The 21,925-nt window shown below is 43.2% G+C and overlaps 1 protein-coding gene and 1 long non-coding RNA gene across 2 annotated transcripts in view; one reads left to right on the top strand and one right to left on the bottom strand.

Moving 5' to 3' along the window:
* LOC126456873 (dynein axonemal heavy chain 7-like) overlaps window positions 1-21,925 on the top strand; it is a 783,013-nt gene that overhangs the window by 73,149 nt on the left and 687,939 nt on the right. The window contains 1 exon segment of the mRNA XM_050092694.1: window positions 13,435-13,633. Coding sequence (XP_049948651.1) covers window positions 13,435-13,633 — 199 coding nt within the window.
* LOC126456874 (uncharacterized) overlaps window positions 1-21,925 on the bottom strand; it is a 392,629-nt gene that overhangs the window by 133,507 nt on the left and 237,197 nt on the right. The window lies entirely within an intron of this gene.

The following is a 21,925-nucleotide window of genomic DNA, read 5'->3' as shown; positions in this document are numbered from 1 at the left end:
GTGATACATTTGATTGTTCATTCACAAGTGCTGATGGGCTGAGTTGTTGATAGGCACATAAAAAGGCTGAGAATGTCACTAGCTTTAGGGCAAATTCTTCATCAGAGGTGTAGCATACACATCCGTGCAAACACATTTATATACGCACACATGCACTTGTATTGCTACCCTGTCCTGACTGACTGTAGTGGGTGACAGTTATGTCATATGGAATGGTTAAGAGGAGAAAGGAAGTAGTGTGTGCGTGTGTGTGTGCAAGGGGGTGGGGGGTGGGGGGTGGGGAGTACTGTTGAAGGAGGGATGGTTGGTGAAAGATGCCTGGGACAGAGGAACAGGTGTGTGGGATAGGAATGTGACACCATTGGGCTTGTGTGACATGGTGACTTGTGCACAGAAAAGAGTGACATGGAGAAGTGGATTGGGAAGAGGATATAGAACTGAGGAAGAGGGTGACTGTAGAGAAGAGGGAGTAAGTTCAGAATGAGTGACATTCGGATGCTGGGGCTGGTGGAAGTGGAAGTGGGTGCGGGGCAGAGACTATTGGAGATCAAGGCCAGGATGATTACAAGATTGAAGAATGCATTGCTAGGATGGCTCCCATCAACATAATTCAGAGAAGGTGGTGCTGTAGTTAAGGATCTAGATGGCATGAGTTGTGAAGCACCCACTGAAATTAAGCACGTTACACACAGCATTGTGATCTGCCATTGGGTGATCAGCTTTGGTCTTGACCACAGTTTGGCCGTAGCCATCCATTCAGATTGATGTTGGTCAATATTTACAGCGCTACTTTCGCAAGTTGCCTTGTCTCTGTCAGGAAGTTTCAACCATGCTGGAATTATCAGAGACTGGCCCTCCTCCTGATAGGCACAATGGGAACCTCTATATTGCCTCCAAACCTCTATAACCAAAGCTAACCAAACCCCTAAACTGAATCTTGGCCCTCCCAGTTCATATTTTCATCCAACCATGACCCTCCCTGAGCCCCACCTAACCAATCCCTGATTACCTTCCATGAATTTCTTACCTCCAACTTGTCCACACTCTCTATTCTTAGCTCTCTTCCCATGAACACTAACCTCTCAACAACCATTCACAATCATGAGATAGGCCTTGATATAGTCATCCTCCCTGCACACAAAGGCATCACCACGGTTGTGATGAACTGCAATGGTTACATGGTAGAAAGTAATTGCCCACTGCCTTACTACTCCACCTGCAACTGATTCCATAGTGATCTCATCCTGAAAGTCCAGCATAACCTCCAATCTCTTCTCAAATCTATAGGCCCACACCTGAAACTCTTTCCAAAATCGGTCTTCTTCCTCAACCCAACTATCCCATCCTTCCACATTCTTTGTCAACATGCTTCCCAAAACCCATAACCTTAACAGTCAAGGACAGAAAATTACAACTGGTTACTGTACTCTCAAAGAAATAATTAGGCTTTTCTCGGTCAACACCTCCATCCAGTAGTCCACAACTCAGCTTCTCATACCGTAGCTACAAGAAACTTGCTTCATGGATTCCCAGCCATCCCCACACCAATGCCATCTGAACCCCTAGTTATCACTGTTGACATAGTCTTCCTGTATACCAACACCCCCATGCCCATGGCGCTGCCACTACGTAACACTACCTCTCTCAGCGTCATACCAACTTCAGATCTACTACCGACAAATTGTATTCTTGTTGTTGTTGTGGTCTTCAGTCCTGAGACTGGTTTGATGCAGCTCTCAATGCTACTCTATCCTGCGCAAGCTTCTTCATCTCCCAGTACCTACTGCAACCTACATCCTTCTGAATCTGCTTAGTGTATTCATCTCTTGGTCTCCCTCTACGATTTTTACCCTCCACGCTGCCCTCCAATGCTAAATTTGTGATCCCTTGATGTCGCAAGACATGTCCTACCAACCGATCCCTTCTTCTAGTCAAGTTGTGCCACAAACTGCTCTTCCAAGTCCTTTGCTGTCTCTGTCAGAATTACAATGTCATCGGCGAACCTCAAAGTTTTTACTTCTTCTCCATGAATTTTAATACCTACTCCAAATTTTTCTTTTGTTTCCTTTACTGCTTGCTCAATATACAGATTGAATAACATCGGGGACAGGCTACAACCCTGTCTCACTCCTTTCCCAACCACTGCTTCCCTTTCATGCCCCTCGACTCTTATAACTGCCATCTGGTTTCTGTACAAATTGTAAATAGCCTTTCGCTCCCTGTATTTTAACCCTGCCACCTTCAGAATTTGAAAGAGAGTATTCCAGTTAACATTGTCAAAAGCTTTCTCTAAGTCTACAAATGCTAGAAACATAGGTTTGCCTTTTCTTAATCTTTCTTCTAAGATAAGTCGTAAGGTTAGTATTGCCTCACGTGTTCCAACATTTCTACGGAATCCAAACTGATCTTCCCCGAGGTCCGCTTCTACCAGTTTTTCCATTTGTCTGTAAAGAATTCGCATTAGTATTTTGCAGCTGTGACTTATTAAACTGATAGTTCGGTAATTTTCACATCTGTCAACACCTGCTTTCTTTGGGATTGGAATTATTATATTCTTCTTGAAGTCTGAGGGTATTTCGCCTGTCTCATACATCTTGCTCACCAGATGGTAGAGTTTTGTCATGACTGGCTCTCCCAAGGCCATCAGTAGTTCTAATGGAATGTTGTCTATTCCTGGGGCCTTGTTTCGACTCAGGTCTTTCAGTGCTCTGTCAAACTCTTCACGCAGTATCTTATCTCCCATTTCGTCTTCATCTACATCCTCTTCCATTTCCATAATATTGTCCTCAAGTACATCGCCCTTGTATAAACCCTCTATATACTCCTTCCACCTTTCTGCCTTCCCTTCTTTGCTTAGAACTGGGTTGCCATCTGAGCTCTTGATATTCATACAAGTGGTTCTCTTCTCTCCAAAGGTCTCTCTAATTTTCCTGTAGCCAGTATCTATCTTACCCCTAGTGAGACAAGCCTCTACATTCTTACATTTGTCCTCTAGCCATCCCTGCTTAGCCATTTTGCACTTCCTGTCGATCTCATTTTTGAGACGTTTGTATTCCTTTTTGCCTGCTTCATTTACTGCATTTTTATATTTTCTCCTTTCATCAATTAAATTCAATATTTCTTCTGTTACCCAAGGATTTCTATTAGCCCTCGTCTTTTTACCTACTTGATCGTCTGCTGCCTTCACTACTTCATCCCTCAGAGCTACCCATTCTTCTTCTACTGTATTTCTTTCCCCCATTCCTGTCAATTGTTCCCTTATGCTCTCCCTCAAACTCTCTACAACCTCTGGTTCTTTCAGTTTATCCAGGTCCCATCTCTTTAAATTCCCACCTTTTTGCAGTTTCTTCAGTTTCAATCTGCAGTTCATAACCAATAGATTGTGGTCAGAGTTCACATCTGCCCCTGGAAATGTCTTACAATTTAAAACCTGGTTCCTAAATCTCTGTCTTACCATTGTATAATCTATCTGATACCTTTTAGTATCTCCAGGATTCTTCCAGGTATACAACCTTCTTTTATGATTCTTGAACCAAGTGTTAGCTATGATTAAGTTATGCTCTGTGCAAAATTCTACAAGGCGGCTTCCTCTTTCATTTCTTTGCCCCAATCCATATTCACCTACTATGTTTCCTTCTCTCCCTTTTCCTACTGATGAATTCCAGTCACCCATGACTATTAAATTTTCGTCTCCCTTCACTACCTGAATAATTTCTTTTATCTCGTCATACATTTCATCAATTCCTTCATCATCTGCAGAGCTAGTTGGCATATAAACTTGTACTACTGTAGTAGGCATGGGCTTTGTGTCTATCTTGGCCACAATAATGCGTTCACTATGCTGTTTGTAGTAGCTTACCCACACTCCTATTTTTTTTATTCATTATCAAACCTACTCCTGCATTACCCCTATTTGATTTTGTATTTATAACCCTGTAATCACCTGACCAAAAGTCTTGTTCCTCCTGCCACCGAACTTCACTAATTCCCACTATATCTAACCTATCCATTTCCCTTTTTAAATTTTCTAACCTACCTGCCCGATTAAGGGATCTGACATTCCACGCTCCGATCCGTAGAACGCCAGTTTTCTTTCTCCTGATAACGACGTCCTCTTGAGTAGTCCCCGCCCGGAGATCCGAATGGGGGACTATTTTACCTCCGGAATATTTTACCCAAGAGGACACCATCATCATTTAATCATACAGTAAAGCTGCATGTCCTCGGGAAAAATTACGGCTGTAGTTTCCCCTTGCTTTCAGCCGTTCGCAGTACCAGCACAGCAAAGCCGTTTTGGTTAATGTTACAAGGCCAGATCAGTCAATCATCCAGACTGTTGCCCCTGCAACTACTGAAAATGCTGCTGCCCCTCTTCAGGAACCACATGTTTGTCTGGCTTCTCAACAGATACCCCTCCGTTGTGGTTGCACCTACAGTACGGCCATCTGTATCGCTGAAGCACGCAAGCCTCCCCACCAACGGCAAGGTCCATGGTTCATGGGGGGGGGGGGGGGGTATTCTTACACATAAATATTTCTCGTTTGAGAGTAATATACTATGTGTTCAAAAGATCCGGACACCCCAAAAACATATGTTTTTCATATTAGGTGCATTGTGCTACCACTTACTGCCAGGTACTCCATATCTGCAAACTCAGTAGTTATTAGACATCGTGAGACAGCAGAATAGGGTGCTCCGTGGAATTCATGGACTTCAAACTTGGTCAGTTGATTGGGTGTCACTTGTCTCAGACATCTGTGCACAAGATTTCCACAGTCCTAAACATCCCTAGGTCCACTGTTTATAATGTGATAATGAAGCAGAAATGTGAAGGGACATGTACAGCATAAAAGAGCATAGGCCGACCTCGTCTGTTGACCGACAGAGACCACCGACAGTTGAAGAGGGTCGTAATGTGTAATAGGCAGACATCTGCCCAGACCATGACACAGGAATTCCAAACTTCGTCAGGATCCACTGCAAGTACTATGATAGTGAGGTGTGAGGTGAGAAAACTTGGATTTCATGTTTGAGCAGTTGCTCATAAGTCACACATCATGCTGGTAAAAGCCAAATGATGCCTCACTTGGTGTAAGGAGCATAAACATTGGATGATTGAACTGTGGAAAAATGTTGTGTGGAGTCACGAATCATGGTACTCAATGTGGTGATCCAGTGTATAGCGAATGGCCGGTGAACATCATCTGGCAGCGTGTGCCAAAATTTGGAGGTGGTGGTGTTATCTTGTGATCTGTTTTTCATGGACAGGGCTTGCACCCCTTGTTGTTTTGTGTGGCACTATCACAGCACAGGCCTACATTGATGTCTTAAGCTCCTTCTTGCTTCCTACTGTTGAAGGGCAATTCAGGGATGGTGATCGCATCTTTCAACATGGCCGACCACCTGTTCATAATGCACGGGCTGTGGCGGAGTGATTACATGACAATAACATACCTATATTGGATGGGCCTGCACAGAGTCCTGACCTGAATCCTATAGAACACCTTTGCAATGTTTTGGAATGCCGACTTCATCCTGGGCCTCACCAACCGACATTAATACCCCTCCCCCCCCCCCCCCCCCCCCCCCTCTCGGTGCAGCACTCCATGAAGAATGGGCTGCTGTTCCCCAAGAATCCTTCCAGCACCTGATTGAACGTATGCCTGTGAGAGTGAAAGCTGTCATCAAGGCTAAGGGTGGGCCACTACCATATTGACTTCCAGCATTACTGATGGAGGGTGCCACGAACATGTAGTCATTTTCAGCTAGGTGTCCGGATACTTTTGACCACATAGTGTATGTTCATAAAAATCCTCGGCATGGCCACAGGCACCTGCACTGCACCCTTGCATGTGCACCTGTTTGTGTGCTGCCTGGAGGTAGTGTTCCTAGCTACTCAACAACCCCTCTCTGGCTCAGTTTCATTGGTTGTATCTTCATGATCTGGGCCAAGACGCTATCCTTCTCTCCCATCTGTTTCACCTAGTCCTCCTCAGCCCATCGTGACACCATCCTGTTCATTGGCTTCCATCTCCACCTCCATCCAAACCTCGGTCCATATAAAGCCCACTAACCAGCAATAGTACTTTCATTTTGATAGTTGACATTCATTTGAAACGCTCTCCCATACAATCTGCCCACCCTTGGGACGTACAGGTGCAATGATGAGGAGTCCCTTGCCTGGAATAATGAAGGTCTGATACACAAACCATCACTGAAAACAATTTCCTGTGCCATATCCCCACAGGCCACTAATCCTCTGCCCATCCCTAGGAATCAGCTGAAAGCCTTCAGGACTCAGTACCAATCTAGACTGGATCATCTGAACCATAACCTTTGTCAAAACTTTGATTACTTACCATTGTGCCTGGCAATGAAGAACATCCTACACACCATCCTTCCAACCCATTCCCAAAGTGCTATTCCACCACTGATCCAGTCTATGCACTATATTAATCCATCCTTATTCTGTACCTGCTACCAATCCATAGCCACATGGATCATACCCCTGTGGAAGACCCAGGTGTGGTAACCTCCACATGTTACTACAGTCCCATCACGGGCTTATTGTACCCCATCAGAAACAGGGCGACTTCTGAACGCATTTACGCATTTACATCATATACTGCTTGTGCTATAATTTCTGCACATGCTTGGTCAGCATAACTGCCAACCAGCTATCCACACAACTGCATGGCCACTGTGAAGTTGTGCCCAAGAGCAGTGTTGACCACCCAGTGCCAGAACACCCACTGAGTGTAACCTGCTGAATTGAAATTGCAGCTTTACAACATCCAACACCAATTAGATTGTACCCCCTCCTCAACATCAGCCTGCAATAAACCTTCGATCCTGTAAACCTCCTGGCCTCAGTCTCCAGTAGCCCCATACTCATCACCACTCCTACTCCATATCCCTAACAACCCTAACTCACACCATCTTCTCCACAGTCTCCCATCCCAATCGACTCATCCACGCCACTGTGTCCTGTGTGCAAAAAAAATGCAATGAGCGGATGGCATTGTTGGCCAGGAGACCCCATCTGGGGAAGTTTAGCCGCCAAGTGCAAGTCTTATTTCAGTCGACGCCACATTGGAAAACTTACCTGCCAATGATGAGGATGAAATGATGAAGAGGACAACACAACACCCAGTCCATGAGTGGAGAAAGTCTCCAACCCGGCCAGGAATCAACTCGGGCCAGCTTGTGTGGGAGACAAGAATGTTACCACCCAGCTAAGCAGGCTGCATGCAAATCCTCTGCCTGTGGCTAGAAGATCAGCAGTGCTATATTCCTATCCTGTATGACTGTGACTCTGTGTCAGCTGCCATTCCCCAACCTGCCTTTCTCTTTCTGCCATTGCCCCCCCCCTCCCCCCCACCTTTACCCACACCTCACCATCCACACACCAGCCTTCTTTTTCCTGTTGCCCACTTCACCTGACACAACCCCTCCTCACCCCAGCCGAGCATCGGTGCGGGCACAATACCATCAGCCAGGACAGTGTAGCCATAAATGTATATGTGTGTTCAATGCAACTGAAGCTGGAAAGCTAGAAACATTCTCAGTCATGCTTATGTGCCCATTGACGACTCAGTGCTTCATCTGTATGATGAGTTGTTACCTTTACTCGTTAAATTACTGATGTCCCACCTAGGACTATCCACGCCATATTCATATATCAAATGTGCTGCACCTAGAGAAGGAAGTCCAATGGAAATAGGGTAAGAAGAAACTAAGGCTTCACAGAAATGGAAAACCGAATGAAAAAGTTAAATCCATGTTATGTGCAATTCACTTTTGAAAAATGTGCTGGTGCCAAATTCCCTAAGAGATGTCTGTCCAGAATCAGGAGACACCAGCTGAACAAACATTTCAACATTTTAAGTTTACAGGATGTTTCAACAGGCAAATAAAGCAAGATCTTTGAAGGAGACTTCATATTACAGGTACTACTCTCTTCAAAGTAGCAGTTAAGAGAAGATTATTAATATGATCTACCAAAAGTAACTACAAAACACTTACAATTGCATTGAGTGGCCCTGTTTACAGAAAATCTGTCAGTTACTGATATTTGGAGACATAAACTATATCAGTGAAACCTGTAATAGTGTAGAAGCAGTGTTTATATGTTCAAATAAGTTTTTAAGCAGTAATTTCTAGCATGAGGTCAGTTTACATTTAAATGACTTCATAAAATGAGACTATTGTCTGTCTCATAACTTAATTACTATGACTAAATTCAACAGGTATGCTCTGCACAGTAATTTCAGTCAAGTAGAATTTAGGATGAGGGTTATGTGGTTTGTCAAGACAATCCAACATTACACAGAACTTAGTTTCATCACACAGTCTAGAAATGGCACCTGAGGTACCAGCAATAAAGCTGATGTATCTTCACTCATGACATGCAGAATTTGAGAGATCATCCATTCTCAGTTCACAGGGCAGCTTATAGAGGCCACCTGGGTCCATCCCTGGCACACTCTGGTGAACCACTAAGAAACAGTATTTATAAGCAATCACAACTGATTGCTCAGCCCATTCTGGACACTGTATTACTGTTTTCAGTCAATGTGTTCCATGCTATGCACAACCTGTACTTCATTGTATCTTACGTGTTTTTCTATGAAGTACTACATTCCATAAACTGTTTATTCTTGCCATAACAAACTTGGCGACGAGTGTTAGTAACTGAATGTTAGTGTCAGTGCTAAGGCACCTGCCAAACATCTCAAAGGAAGAATTACTCCAACATCTCATTGCACAGCAGCAAGCTTTCATGGAACAGCAGCTGGCTCTTTCCATCGCTGTAAACGAAGTGGCATCTGTGTATTTGCAGTAGGGTACCCTCCTGTCAGTGCAACTGTTGCCCTTTCCGGTATATGATGAATCAGCTGAAAACTGGGACTCCTACAGGACACAGTTATGCCAACATTTCCAGGTTTTTTGGACAGGCGATGCAAACCTGGATAGGGTTTTCTTTCTTTCCTTGCTTTCATCACACATGTATCAGCTGTGCCAATTTTGGAAGAACCAGCCAGCTTATCATGTGATGAAATGTTCAACCTTCTCTCAACCTATTACTGTGAGAGGATGCATGGCATTGTGATGCATGTAGAATTTTACCATTGTCAGAGATGTCAAATCACTCTTACACTGCCTGGGCTGCTGAATTACATGGGTTGAGCCATCATTGTAAATCTGTCACTAGTAGCCATCACGAATCCTGTGCTAATCACATGGTGCATGATGTTCTTATTCATCTGGCCACAGATAGGGAAGTCCACAAAAAAGCACTTCAGTATGAGAATCTGATGCGTATGGATGTGCTCAATATAGTGCAGTTCTTTGAAGTGTCACGGGCCACAGGCGATCAGATTGCCAAGTGTGTGTGTGTGGGGGGGGGGGGGGGGGGAGATATCGGAAGTTGCTCTGTGAGACCCTGTTAGGCATGCTGCAAGTGTTCAGATGATAGGGAAGCCACTGCAGTAGTAAAACCTTTGTCTTAGCATCACATAGGGCAGTGTTGATTACAACTACAGTAGCAACAAGCTGCATCACAACAGCAGCCATGTGCCCCATTCTGTCTTGCCTGTATTGCTTCGTGCAACGTGAGTATTCAGCATGCCCTAAGCATTAGGTTGTTTCCAACAAGTGTCAAAAGAAAAGCCACTTTGAATCACTGTGTAACTCCTCTTCAGATGTGGCGGACACAGAAGTCTGATGGACATAAACAGCATCTCTACAATTACTGATTCCCTGAACAAATTGTTTATTGACTTACATGTGTTTAGTCAGAATCCAATCCTAGGTCAGTTCCTTGCTCCTGTCTGTTACAAATCTGTTGTTCTCCCTCTCACCTTCCATGTTGCCGATCATTTCCATACCACAGACCTGTTTGGTTTAAATGAATTTAACGTTTTCAGTTTCTCCATTGCCAATGAGGTAAATTTAATGTCAGATCACGGTCCGTATCAGAAACTGGAGTCCCTCTGTACTGAGTTTTCGTCTATGTTTACCCCTGGGATTGCCTATTCTACCAGTTTTAGGCACACATTACCACGAAAGAGTCCACCTGCATAATACTGTCAAGGCCAAATTAGACCATTTGACATTGCTCATAGTCATTCGGCATGTTTCTTGAAGTGAATGGGCTACACCACTGATCATCATTAAGAAGCTGATGGGTAAGATTTGTCTCTCTGGCAATTTTTTCAAGATTGAAGCACAGTCCTAACAGGTTGTTCACTAAGTTGTCATGCGGCCACTACTTTTATGAGATAGATTTGTTGAAAGCATATCTCCAGCTCCCCTTGGATGAGGTCACTAAGCACCTTCTCATTGTGGATACACCTTTCGGCCTATACCAATATCAACACTTGCCTTTTGGCGTCACTAAAACACTTGCAATTTTTCAGCTTTTTTTAGAACATCTGACAGACTCTATGCCAGGCTGCATCAATTACTTTGATGATATCATCATTTTGGGCTCTTCCACGTAAGACCACCTTATAAAGCTCCAGTCATTGTTTTCTATTTTGCAGTCTGCATGTCTCAAGTGCAATCTCACCAAATCTTAATTTTTTCATGTGTCAATTGAATATCTATATTTTGAGATTTGTGAGACAGGGGCAAACTGTTACGTCACCATGTTTACTCAATTGTGGCCTTACTGTGGCCAAAATCTGTTTAGGAACTGTGGGTGTTCTAGGTACAGTTGTGTACTACCATACACTTTTACCTGATGCAACCACTGTTGCTCAGCCTTTGCATGTGCTTTTGTGTAATAATGTGCCTTTTTTTCTGGTCCCCAGCTTGTGACTGAGCATTCACTTTGCTTAAATCTAAGCTTCAGTCTGTCACTTTTCAGCTGGGTCAGCATCTTGTGTTGGCTTCAGATGACTCTCAGCACAGTGTTGGTGCACAAATATGTGCATAAATATGTTACTCTTTTCAACCATTTGGCTTCTGTGCCGGACAAGGCAGCACATCATTTGTAGCGTTGGGTTTCTGCCTCCCCTGTTGTCATCATCAGATCCATTGCTGGCTGACGACACAACATGCCAACATCAATGCCTTATCTCGCCTTCTGATCAGGCTAGACCCAGTGTTCAATCAGGATGAGTTGCTTTGTTTCTATTTATATATTGTGATCCAGAATGCGGTTGATGGTTTTCTCATCACTAGTGCCACAATAGCATCAGCCATCACTGTGGATACTGTACCTAGTTGGGTCCTCTCTCTTGTGTAGCACAGTTGGCCGGAAAAGCCCTCTGCCATGCCTCAGATCCCTCACATAATTACTTCTCCCTTCAGCATTGCCTTTCTTTGTTTTAAAGGGTTCTTTTGTTAGATAACAGAGGACACCACTCCCCAGGTTGTGGTTCCCACTTCCTTACACTGTAATGTACTGTGGCTTCTGCATGTCAGTCATTTGAGGACCTCTTGCAGTAAAGTTTGGTCCCACAGGCCTGTGTATTGGCCGGGCATAAAAAATATCATGTAGGACATTTGAGCTTCAGTTATTTACTCTAAAAACTTGTTTTCTATTTAGAGATATGATTTGGTTAATGATAGTTCATTATACTTCATTTCATATTTTTTTTAAATCTGTATATTAGGATATCAAGTGATACAGAGTCAAATGCTTTGCTCAGATCAGGGAGCGTAGTACAGGCAAATAAGTAGCTGTCAAAGCACTGCAGAACACCTGTAACACAAAACATTGCAGAACATCTGTAATGATAAATTTTACCAGGTGTACCGGTATGAAATGAGCATTAAGATACAAATGTGTCAATAGGGAACATTTATTGTGAATGAGCCTTAACTTTTTTTTGTTTGGTTGGTATGACATCTTCAAAGATATTTATTATACATCAAGTCATGGAACAAATAACATCATATGTTTTCATCGTGTTAACAATGTCGAATTTTGTACCAGAAAGTGATGATTTGCGGAAAGCATTAATTTTTTGTTTTCATTTGAAAAAATGTGCTGCAGAGTCGCATCAAATGCTTGTCGAGGCATATGGTGATCATGCTCTATCAGAAGCAACATGCAAAAGATGGTTTCAATGGTTCAGAAATAATAATTTTGATGTAAGAAATGAAGAACGTGGAAGACCACCAAAAAAGTTCAAAGACGCTGAATTGCAAGCAATATTGGATGAAGATGATACTTTGAGTCAGAAGCAAATGGCAGCAATGTTAAATGTTGCACAACAAACAATTTCTGACCGTTTGAAAGCTATGGGAAAGATCCAAAAGTGTGGAAAATGGGTGCCGCATGAATTGAATGAAAGACAGATGGAAAACTGAAAAACCATTTGTCAAATTTTGCTTCAGAGACATGAAAGAAAATCAATTTTGCATCGAATTGTTACTGGCGATGAAAAATGGATTTAATTTAAGAATCCTAAATGGGAAAAATCATGGGTTAATCTGGGACAACCATCAACATCGACTGCAAAACCAGATCGATTCGGCGAGAAGACAATGCTCTGTGTTTGGTGGGATCAGAAAGGTGTGGTGTATCATGAGCTTCTAAAACCCGGTGAAACTGTGGATACTAATTGCTACAGACAACAAATTATCCATCTGAACTATGCAGTGATCGAAAAAAGACAATAATGCGCCAGAAGACATGGCAAAATTATTTTTTTTACATGACAATGCACCTGCACATAAAGCAAAACTGGTTCAGGATACAATCAAAACACTTGGCTGGGAGCTGCTACCCCACCTGCTGTATTCGCCAGACTTGGCCCCTTCCGACTGCCATTTGTTTTCATTAATGGGACACGCATTGGCTGAGGAACACTTCAATTCCTATGAAGAAATTGGAAATTGGGTGTCTGATTTGTTTGCTTCAAAAGACGAACATTTCTATTGGTGTGGTGTCCACAAATTTCCAGGAAGGTGGTCAGAATGTATAGATAGCAATGGTCAGTACTTTGAATAAAATGTTTTTACTTTTCAATTCAAAATTAGTGTTTCATTTTCAAAAAACGCTCATTTCATACTGGTACACCTGGTATATATTCAGTGTTGGATAGACCAGGCCGCAAGCCATACAGAGAAGAAATTTTTGTCGTAGTAGTTCCATAGTTGCTCTTTCATGAAGCATTCTGTGACCTTAGATATTATGGAAATCAGGGATATTGATTTGTAACTATTTTTATGCCCCTTTTTATAAATTGGAAGAACAATTGTGGATTTCATGGCATTATGGAATGTTCCTGCATGAAACATACAGTTTATAAGGTAAATCAGAGGAGACAATATAATACACATTTGTATTTCCACTTAGACTCTGCACTAATTTAGAAAGAAATATATGTATCATATTTATAAGCATCAACTGGTAGCATAACATTAATATAATCTGCTCAGTAACTTTGGAGTCTATTTTCATGTCTGTTGTAACAGAGTCCAAGTTCATCTGAAGAAGTGTTTTGAAGGAATAGCAAAACTGCACTTTACAGAAGAATTGGATGTAACTTCTATGAAATCAAGTGAAGGGGAGGAGGTAGCCCTTGTTGATGTAATTTCCACATCTCTGGCACGTGGACAAGTTGAGAAGTGGCTGTTGGAACTTGAGGGGGACATGAAGAAAAGTGTTCACACGGTTTGTAAATGTGAAGTGTTCTATTATTTTCTCATTATTTTGGAACACTCTTTCATAGGCTACACTGATAAATATGAAATTTTTTGAGTTCATCGAATTTTTTTATTTTTCAAAACTGAACATACTTGTCAGTAATGATCCTTATTCCTGGAAAATACTGTTGCCCGTCTTCAGATTTGTTACAGTATATAAAAGTAAATTACAGTTGCATCCTAATCCTGAGTTTACATATTTGAAAACTGAAGCAAAAATTATCTACTAACAAAAACAAGGGCTGTATGACACTCCATATTTGTATTTACATTGTTATGGATACAAAAGCTTTTACATCTCTACTGACATGACAATGCTGTGAAACTGACATTTTGGCACAAATGTAACAAATCTAGTTGCTGGAGGGTTGACTGAGGAAGCTGGGTAGCTGGATCCCGGAACAGGAAAACGAACTTGACATGCAAGTCTGTCTACTTAGGAGCGGAGAGGCTAAACACTGGATAGACACAAGCACAGAGAAAAGAACAAAATGTGACCAGTGAAAATGACTGAACAACTGACACACAGAACCAAGAGCTCAATGCAATTCGAAGGCCAAGTATGAATTCAGTGATGTCAGCATAAGGACCGACGGGCTTGGCGTATCACTGCCACCAAGGAAACACCTGGTTCAGCAGGTCTGCCCATAGAAAACTTTTCGCATGCTGTCCATGATGAATTGCCCCACTACTCTCCTGTGAGACTCCTACCAACTCATTTGCATCCGTATTGATGTCCACTGATAGTGATGCTAAATACCCCCCCTTAAAAGGCTACTTAGAGCCACACGTAGCCAGGATTCTGCCACTACCTCCATCACAAAACCAGACAGGGTGTTAGATTTCTCGGCATTGGGTCTCTGACTGACGTAGGCAACACCGATTCAGCAACTCTGCCAGAACACCCAAAAATTGTAGAGGCTGGTGTAACAGCTGGCCCACCTACATCAGCAGGAGTGAGGACTCATCCAAAGGAGAGCCTAACAGGTGGTCACAGGAGTGATTGTCACTGGCAAGTGTGCATATTGCCACAGTTGAGAGCTTGCCACAGGGAAATGCCACAAATGACACAGTTACCTGGCTGACATGGAGACAGCAGTGTAATGTGTTTAACATGTCATGAGTGCAATTGGTTTAAATGATGAGTCAGCAACTCCCAACCAACATCCACCCCAAACACTGCACCTAGTTGCTATTCCTACTGCTGGTCCAATGACCAGGCCAAAATAGCAGCGAAAAGCAGTGGGTTCATGTTGATTGGGGACATGCAACTCGGGGTTCAACAAGTCCAAGAACCCAATGACTGCCGCCCAAGCAAACATAGGGCTGGACTGCACCCATTAATCATTGCCACCCATTGTGTGGCTAGAAAACTAGACAATGCATCACTATGGGACAAGGAAGACATGGACTTCTTCATTTCTTCATTTCAGTCGTGAATATTCACATGAAGCATTGTACCTCTGATTTAGAAAGCAGTTAAAATGAGCTGCTGGTTAGATGATGCCATTGCCAATGCAAAAATCTTAAAACTACCAACTGATATGGAATGTGAAGGTCCATGGGGAACCCTCAGTACAAAAATAGCTGACAGTGTGTGAATAATTTCTGTTGACATCATGAAGACATTTTGGCAGCATATGGAAAACTGGACCAGACATCCACCACCAACAACCATACGCTTCTCAGAAAGGATAAACGGATGCAGCAGTCGAACACGGTGCACAGGTCATGCAAGATGTTTAATATCATGATCACTTGCTGGCCATTATATGTGATGGCTTGCCATAGCATCCATACAAGACTTACACAGTGTGACATATGGAGCAGCTGGAGTATGTGAGTACACATGATGACCACTTGGCAGCTTTACTCCTTTGTGGCAATCATAAGGACCCCATGGACAATGATGAGGTGGTCACCTAGTAGGAAAAACATATGTCATGCTGAATTTGTTACAGAAGGACTGTTCTCAGACCATTCCCTCTGAACTGTGAAACAAATTTTCAGAAATACTAGTCTGTGGCTTTGGTAACCATGACCTCCCTTGTTGCCAAAGGAAAATCAGCAATTTCTGCTGCAAGGTATTCCCCAACGTGAAAAAGAGTGTCTCCTTTCATTCAGACTCTGGGTTGGGTCCTGCAGGCAGTCATGATAGAGCATCTGTAGTAGCATGCTGGGTGGGGGAGTGATAACAAATGTCATAGCAGTAATTACTGAGAAAGAGTGCAAAAAATGATGGCCAGCACCTCCTTTCCCACCTGTGAATAGTTACACTGCCTGCTAAGAGTGTCTTTGATGCATAAGAGATGGGCTGCTCAGTGCCATTGGCATTGCAACATGGCAGAACTGCACCAATGCAATACTGGAATGCACTGGTGGCCAGGCTTAATGGTTTACTTGTTGTAAAGGAAGCCAAACAGGGAATAGAGCACAAACACTGCTGGAGTGATTGGAAAGCCAATTGAAAATCTGCAAACCATACAAATTTTAGGCTCTTTTGGTGAAGAAGACGGCAGATGTGAAGTGGCTGGGGCATGAACTTAGCCCAGTAAAAAATTTTGCCCAAAAAAGGACTGGAGCTCCTTCAGGTTCCTGGGTGTTGACAGGTTCACAATGGCTTTGCCCTGCTCATACAGATAAGGCCCTCTTTGCTAACCACATGACTCAAAAAATGCACCTTGGGGAAATGAAAGCTTCTGTTTACCAATTTGCAGCAAAGGCCATTCTCCAGAAAGCATTGGAAAACCACCTATAGATTTTGCAGATGCTCTTCTTGCATGGAGTCCATGACCCAGATGTCATTGAGGTTGTTGGCACAACATGGAATGTCCTTAATCATATGCTCCAGATACCTTTGATAAATATGTGAGGCATATGAAATTCTGAAGGGCAAGCTATTAAAACTGTTAAAAGCCAAAAGGGGGTGTTGAGTATGAAAAAACACTGAGAAGAGGCCTTCAGTGGCAGCTTACAGGTGTGTGTTGCAGAAGCTGATGTGAGAAAAATACTTGCCCCCTGATAACTTTGGCAACAACTCATCCAGATACAGAATGGGGTACAAACTACAATACAGTGCAAGTTGACAGTCTGTTTAAATTAGCCACAAAGGTGCACAATGCCATTTGGCTTCTGAATCACTACAGACTAGATGAAATAGGAGAAATGCTTTCAAGTTCCTACCAAAGCTGCAACTCGGCCTTAACCTTGTCATGCATGGCGAATGGAATGTGTGGTTTGTGGGAAAATTTTGTTATCTGTGATGGCTTATGGGAGATGTGGGTCCTGAAATTTTCTGCCTGACCCAAAGTATCTCAAACAGATGACCACGCAACTGTAATAAAGAATACAGATCTTGAAAGCCGGACCCACTGAGACAGTAATTGGACTTTGTCAACAGTCTAGAAGCCATAAACAATGAAGTTGTGAGCCCGAAAATGTTCAGCATTAACAGTGAATTAACCATTAACCCAGAAAATATTGCTCACCATCAGCAAAGTTGGGTAATGTTGAGACAACACCACACTCAAATTACCAATGGTGCTATCACAGGTGGCTCAGTGAATGCAAGGTTGCCTTGCTAACCCCATGGGGTACTGGGGGCTGTTTACTGTGCATATCCAACTTTTCCCACCTGCTAATTGCTGAAAAAAAAGTCTCTTGCCACTGTCATATATTCATGTGATTCAGCAATATGAGCAACTTCATCTAAAGAAGGGTCAGACAAGGACAGTGCCCTACTTTGGACCTCAGGGTCTGGTTCTGAACAGCCATTCACATCTCTGATTAGTGAGTCTGCGTATCATGTAACTAATTGGGGACGGCCTGTAACCAACACTTGCGTGAGAGACTTTGCAGGTCGGTGTTCCAGGCCATGTATGTCAGCAAGAGGCACTTGCGATGCTGGCTAAACTGTAACTATGCTACCATCACGGGGTTGTGATGTCCATAATATGACATGAACAGTTCACAGAGTTCCTCATAGTTAAGTTTTTCGAGCTCAGTGAAGGTCTTCTGATTTGCAGTATGTCTTGCCTGCCAGTGCAACAAGAACTGGCATTGGTAATTCTCCCACATTTCCATAGACTCATTTAAACTAGCGATGGTATCAGGGGCGGTGGGGGAAAAGGCTTCTCTGCAGGCACATGGCCCAGCACCAGCACAAAATGAGAGCACAGCAATTGCACATTCCATTTGAGCATCTCTTGCATCTGCTCCTGCTCAGCTGTTGTTGCTGCTCCTGGATGTGCAACTGTTCCTGCCAGCATTTCAAAATGTTGGATCTATGATTCACAAATTAACATCATGAAAAAAATAAAAGTGCCTCACATCTAAAAATGCACTCTATCAACACTTTGTTCCTGCATGCACATGGCAAAAATGAGAAAGTATCCTGCCTACACAAGTGTAACAAATCTAGTTGATGGTGATACAACTATGAAAGCTGATGAACTGGACCACAGAAGAGTAAAACAAACTCAACGTATGTGTCAATCTGAGGAGGACCAGCGAGTTTGAACACCACAGAGAGATGAGACTGAAGAAAAGCACAAAATGGAAATTCCCTGAATGACTGAACAACTAGCACATGGAACAAAGAACATGGCATGATGTGAAGGCCAGGTCTGAGTGGTCAATGCCAGTGTACAAAGTGGACCTGGCCTATCACCACTGGCAAGTAAACAACTGGGTCAGTGGTTCTGCCCCTGCATCTGTGACAGTTTGGTTCACTACTCTGACATGAGAGCCACTCTAGCTCATCTGTGTCATTCTCCCAATAACCAAAGTCAACCATTTGCCCTCCATACTACAATCCTTACATGCTCAATCCATTTCAATATTACGCCAAGATTGATGAGACTGGCCGGCTGGGGTGGCCGATCGGTTCTAGATGCTACAGTCTGGAATCGCACGACCACTACGGTCACAGGTTCGAATCCTGCCTTGGGCATGGATGTGTGTGATGTCTTTAGGTTAATTAGGTTTAATTAGTTCTAAGTTCTCGGGGACTGATGACCTCAGAAGTCCTCAGAGCCGTTTGAACCATTTGATGAGACTGTGTCAGGCAGCACACTACTAATGCTTTACTTTAGGGTTATGGAATTGTTTTTCTTACTCATCTGCATTTAACTTACATTTGTCTACATTTCCAGCCAGTTGCAATTCATCACACCAACTAGAAATTTTATCTTGTGTCCCCTATAGTCACTGAACAAAAGCACTTTTTTTGTACAATGTATGTCGAGAATAACAGTGGTGCTATCACACTTCCTGGGGGGACTCCTGATGATACACCTATCTCTGATAAACACTTACTGTTTAGGACGATTTGCTGGATTCTATTATTTAAGAAGTCTTCGAACCATTCACACATTGAGGGACCTACTAGGTATACATCTACACTATGTGATCAAAAGTATCTGGACACCCCCAAAAACATATGTTTTTCATATTAGGTGCATTGTGATGCCAGCTACGCCATATGAGCAACCTCAGTAGTCATTAGACCTTGTGAAACAGCAGGATGGGGAGCTTCATGGAACTCACGGACTTCAAACATGGTCAGATGATTGGGTGCCTCTTGTGTCATACATCTGTGTGCAAGATTTCCACACTCCTAAACATTCATAGGTCCACTGTTTATGATGTGATAGTGAAGTGGAAATGTGAGGGGACATGTACACCACAAAAGTGTGCAGGCCGACCTCATCTGTTGACTGAGAGAGACCGCTGATAGTTGAAGAGGGTCGTAATTTGTAATAGGCAGACATCTATCCAGACCATGAGACACGAATTCCAAATGGCATCAGGATCCACTGCAAGTACTATGACAGTTAGGTGTGAGGTGAGGAAACTTGGATTTCATGTTCGAGGGACTGTTCATAAGCCACACATCTCACTGGTAAATGCCAAAGAATGCTTTGCTTCGTGTAAGGAGTGTAAACATTGAACAATTGAACAGTGGAAAAACATTGTGTGGAGTCTTTCTTACTTTCCGTATCTGGAACTAGACTTCAGACTTCCAAAAATCAGCAGGCAATATGGCCTTGTCATTTGCCTCCCATAAGTCATTCATCGTGCAGGGCTGGTCTAAATATGGACAGATAAGCAGTGTTGAGGATCCTGGACAGAGCCACATAGACAGAGAGTGTTCTCATTCTCTTTTAGGAAACCCCATTGCTGTAGGTTTGTCTTGCACTTTGGCACTTCTACCCTCATACGGTTTAGGGTTCTCCAGACTGTGTATGGTAGGTCTCCACCAGGCGCCAGTTCTTCTTTTACATCTTTATGGGGGTTTCTCAGGTCTATTTCCCACCTTTGCAAACAATTCTCTCCAACTGACCCTTCCAGCGCTTGGGTACATGACAGGAAACTCTTCCTCGAACAAAGCCATCGGTCAGCAGGCTGGTGTCCATATAAAGGATGACGCATGTCCTTTTCTTGCTTGGTTTTTTCGCCTTCGGCAGCGATGTCACGTCGTATGTTTGGCGGTGCGATCCCCGTGATTAAGTACATCTTGTGCACTGGGGTTGGCCTCAAGCATCCGGTAACAATGCGTGCCATTTCATTCACCGCGACATCAACTTTTCTCATGTGTGTTGATACAGACCATACCGGAGCGGCGTATTCCGTGGCTGACACACTGAGCGCAAGCGCTGAAGTTCTCAGGACTTCTGGGTTTGCACCCCAGGATCCCCTGGTTAGTTTCCTGATGATGTTGTTTCTAGTTGAGACTTTTTCCCTTGTGGCATTACAATGATGTTTATAAGTCAGTGTGCGATCCAAGGTGACACCAAGATATTTGGGCGTTTTACAATGCTCGAGACGTTCACCTCTCTATATTACATTTAATTCACAATTTGCCTCCCTGTTCTTTAAACGGAATGCACAGACCTGCGTGAAGGGTTTGGCCTTAGGTGGTTTGCCTCATAATACTGGGAGAGAGCTTCCAAAGTACTGGTTAATTTCTCCTCTACATCCATAAAATTGTTACCTTGGGCTGCAACTGCAGTGTCATCGGCATACATAAATTGGTGTGTGATGTTTGGCACGAGTTGGTCATTTGTATATATATTATACAGAGCTGGGGCGAGGATGCTTCCCTGAGGTAGGCCATTCCTCTGATTTCTCCACCTGCTCTTCTTGCTCTGGAGACAGACGAAAAATCTCCTGCTATGCAGGAAAGTACCTATCAGTGATATTAAATGGTAATCTCTTGTCACATTATTTACTTTCCTAAGGAGCCTCCGATGGTTTACGGTATCATATGCAGCTGAAAGGCCTATGAATGCCACTCCTGTGATCTCTTTCCTCTCAAACCCATCCTCGATATGTTGGGTCAGGTTCAGGACTTTACCGCAGCACGATTTGCCTGGTTGGAAACCTGCCTGCTGTGGGATGATCTGTTGTTCCAGGACGCTTTCTATGCGACTTAGCGTCAGGCTTTCCAAGATCTTAAAACAATGACATAAAAGAGACACAGGTCAGAAGTTTTTGGATCATCAGAGTCTTTTCCTGGTTTCAGAAGTGCAACCGCTCGGGATTTCCTCCACATCTTTGGAATATGGAGCCTTTCTACACATGCATTTATCAAATCTAGCAGCCACTGTAGGGTATTACTTCCAAAGTTTTTAATTTGCTCGACTCTAAGTTCATCGATACCAGGAGCTCTGTTAATCTTCAAGCTGGAAATGACTGCAGTGAGTTCTGACATTGTAAATGGTGCTTTGAGGTGATGATTTTCCTCTGCCGGATCATGTGCTAATGGTTCCTGGTACTTTCTGCCATGGGTTTTGCCATTCATGAGTGAGTGTAGTGGTGACTTGGTCTGCTGTGATGTTAGTAAATTTATCATTTGAGTTTGTGGCATCACCGTTAAGGTTCTTTAACAGTTTCCAAGCCCGTCTACTGTTCACTTTCATGTCCAGGTTGTCCATGAGGTCACACCATTTGGCTTTGCGGTTTTCAGCTATGACTGACATGAGTTCATTGCCTGCTAGAAGTGTCTCATCATCAAATGGGTCGTTATCGAAGAGCTTCAGGTATCTTTGCAGTAGTGGCTTTGTGTCCTCAGACAGTCCCATAATATACTGTGTTCTGCATCCTCGAGGTATTGTTTTCCTAGACACCTTCTGAACGAGTTTGACAAAAGAGTCGTACATCTCAGGTTGTGGGGGGAATTTTTGTTATTTCTGCATCAATGAGCTCTCTAAATTTCTTCCAATTGGCCTTTTTAAAATTGAACCTTCTTTTGAAAGGA

This window comes from Schistocerca serialis, chromosome 2 (genome assembly GCF_023864345.2).
Source record: "Schistocerca serialis cubense isolate TAMUIC-IGC-003099 chromosome 2, iqSchSeri2.2, whole genome shotgun sequence".
Classification (NCBI taxonomy): domain Eukaryota; kingdom Metazoa; phylum Arthropoda; class Insecta; order Orthoptera; family Acrididae; genus Schistocerca; species Schistocerca serialis.
The sequence above is the reverse complement of the archived record's forward strand: the minus strand, read 5'-3'. Positions and strand labels throughout refer to the sequence as shown.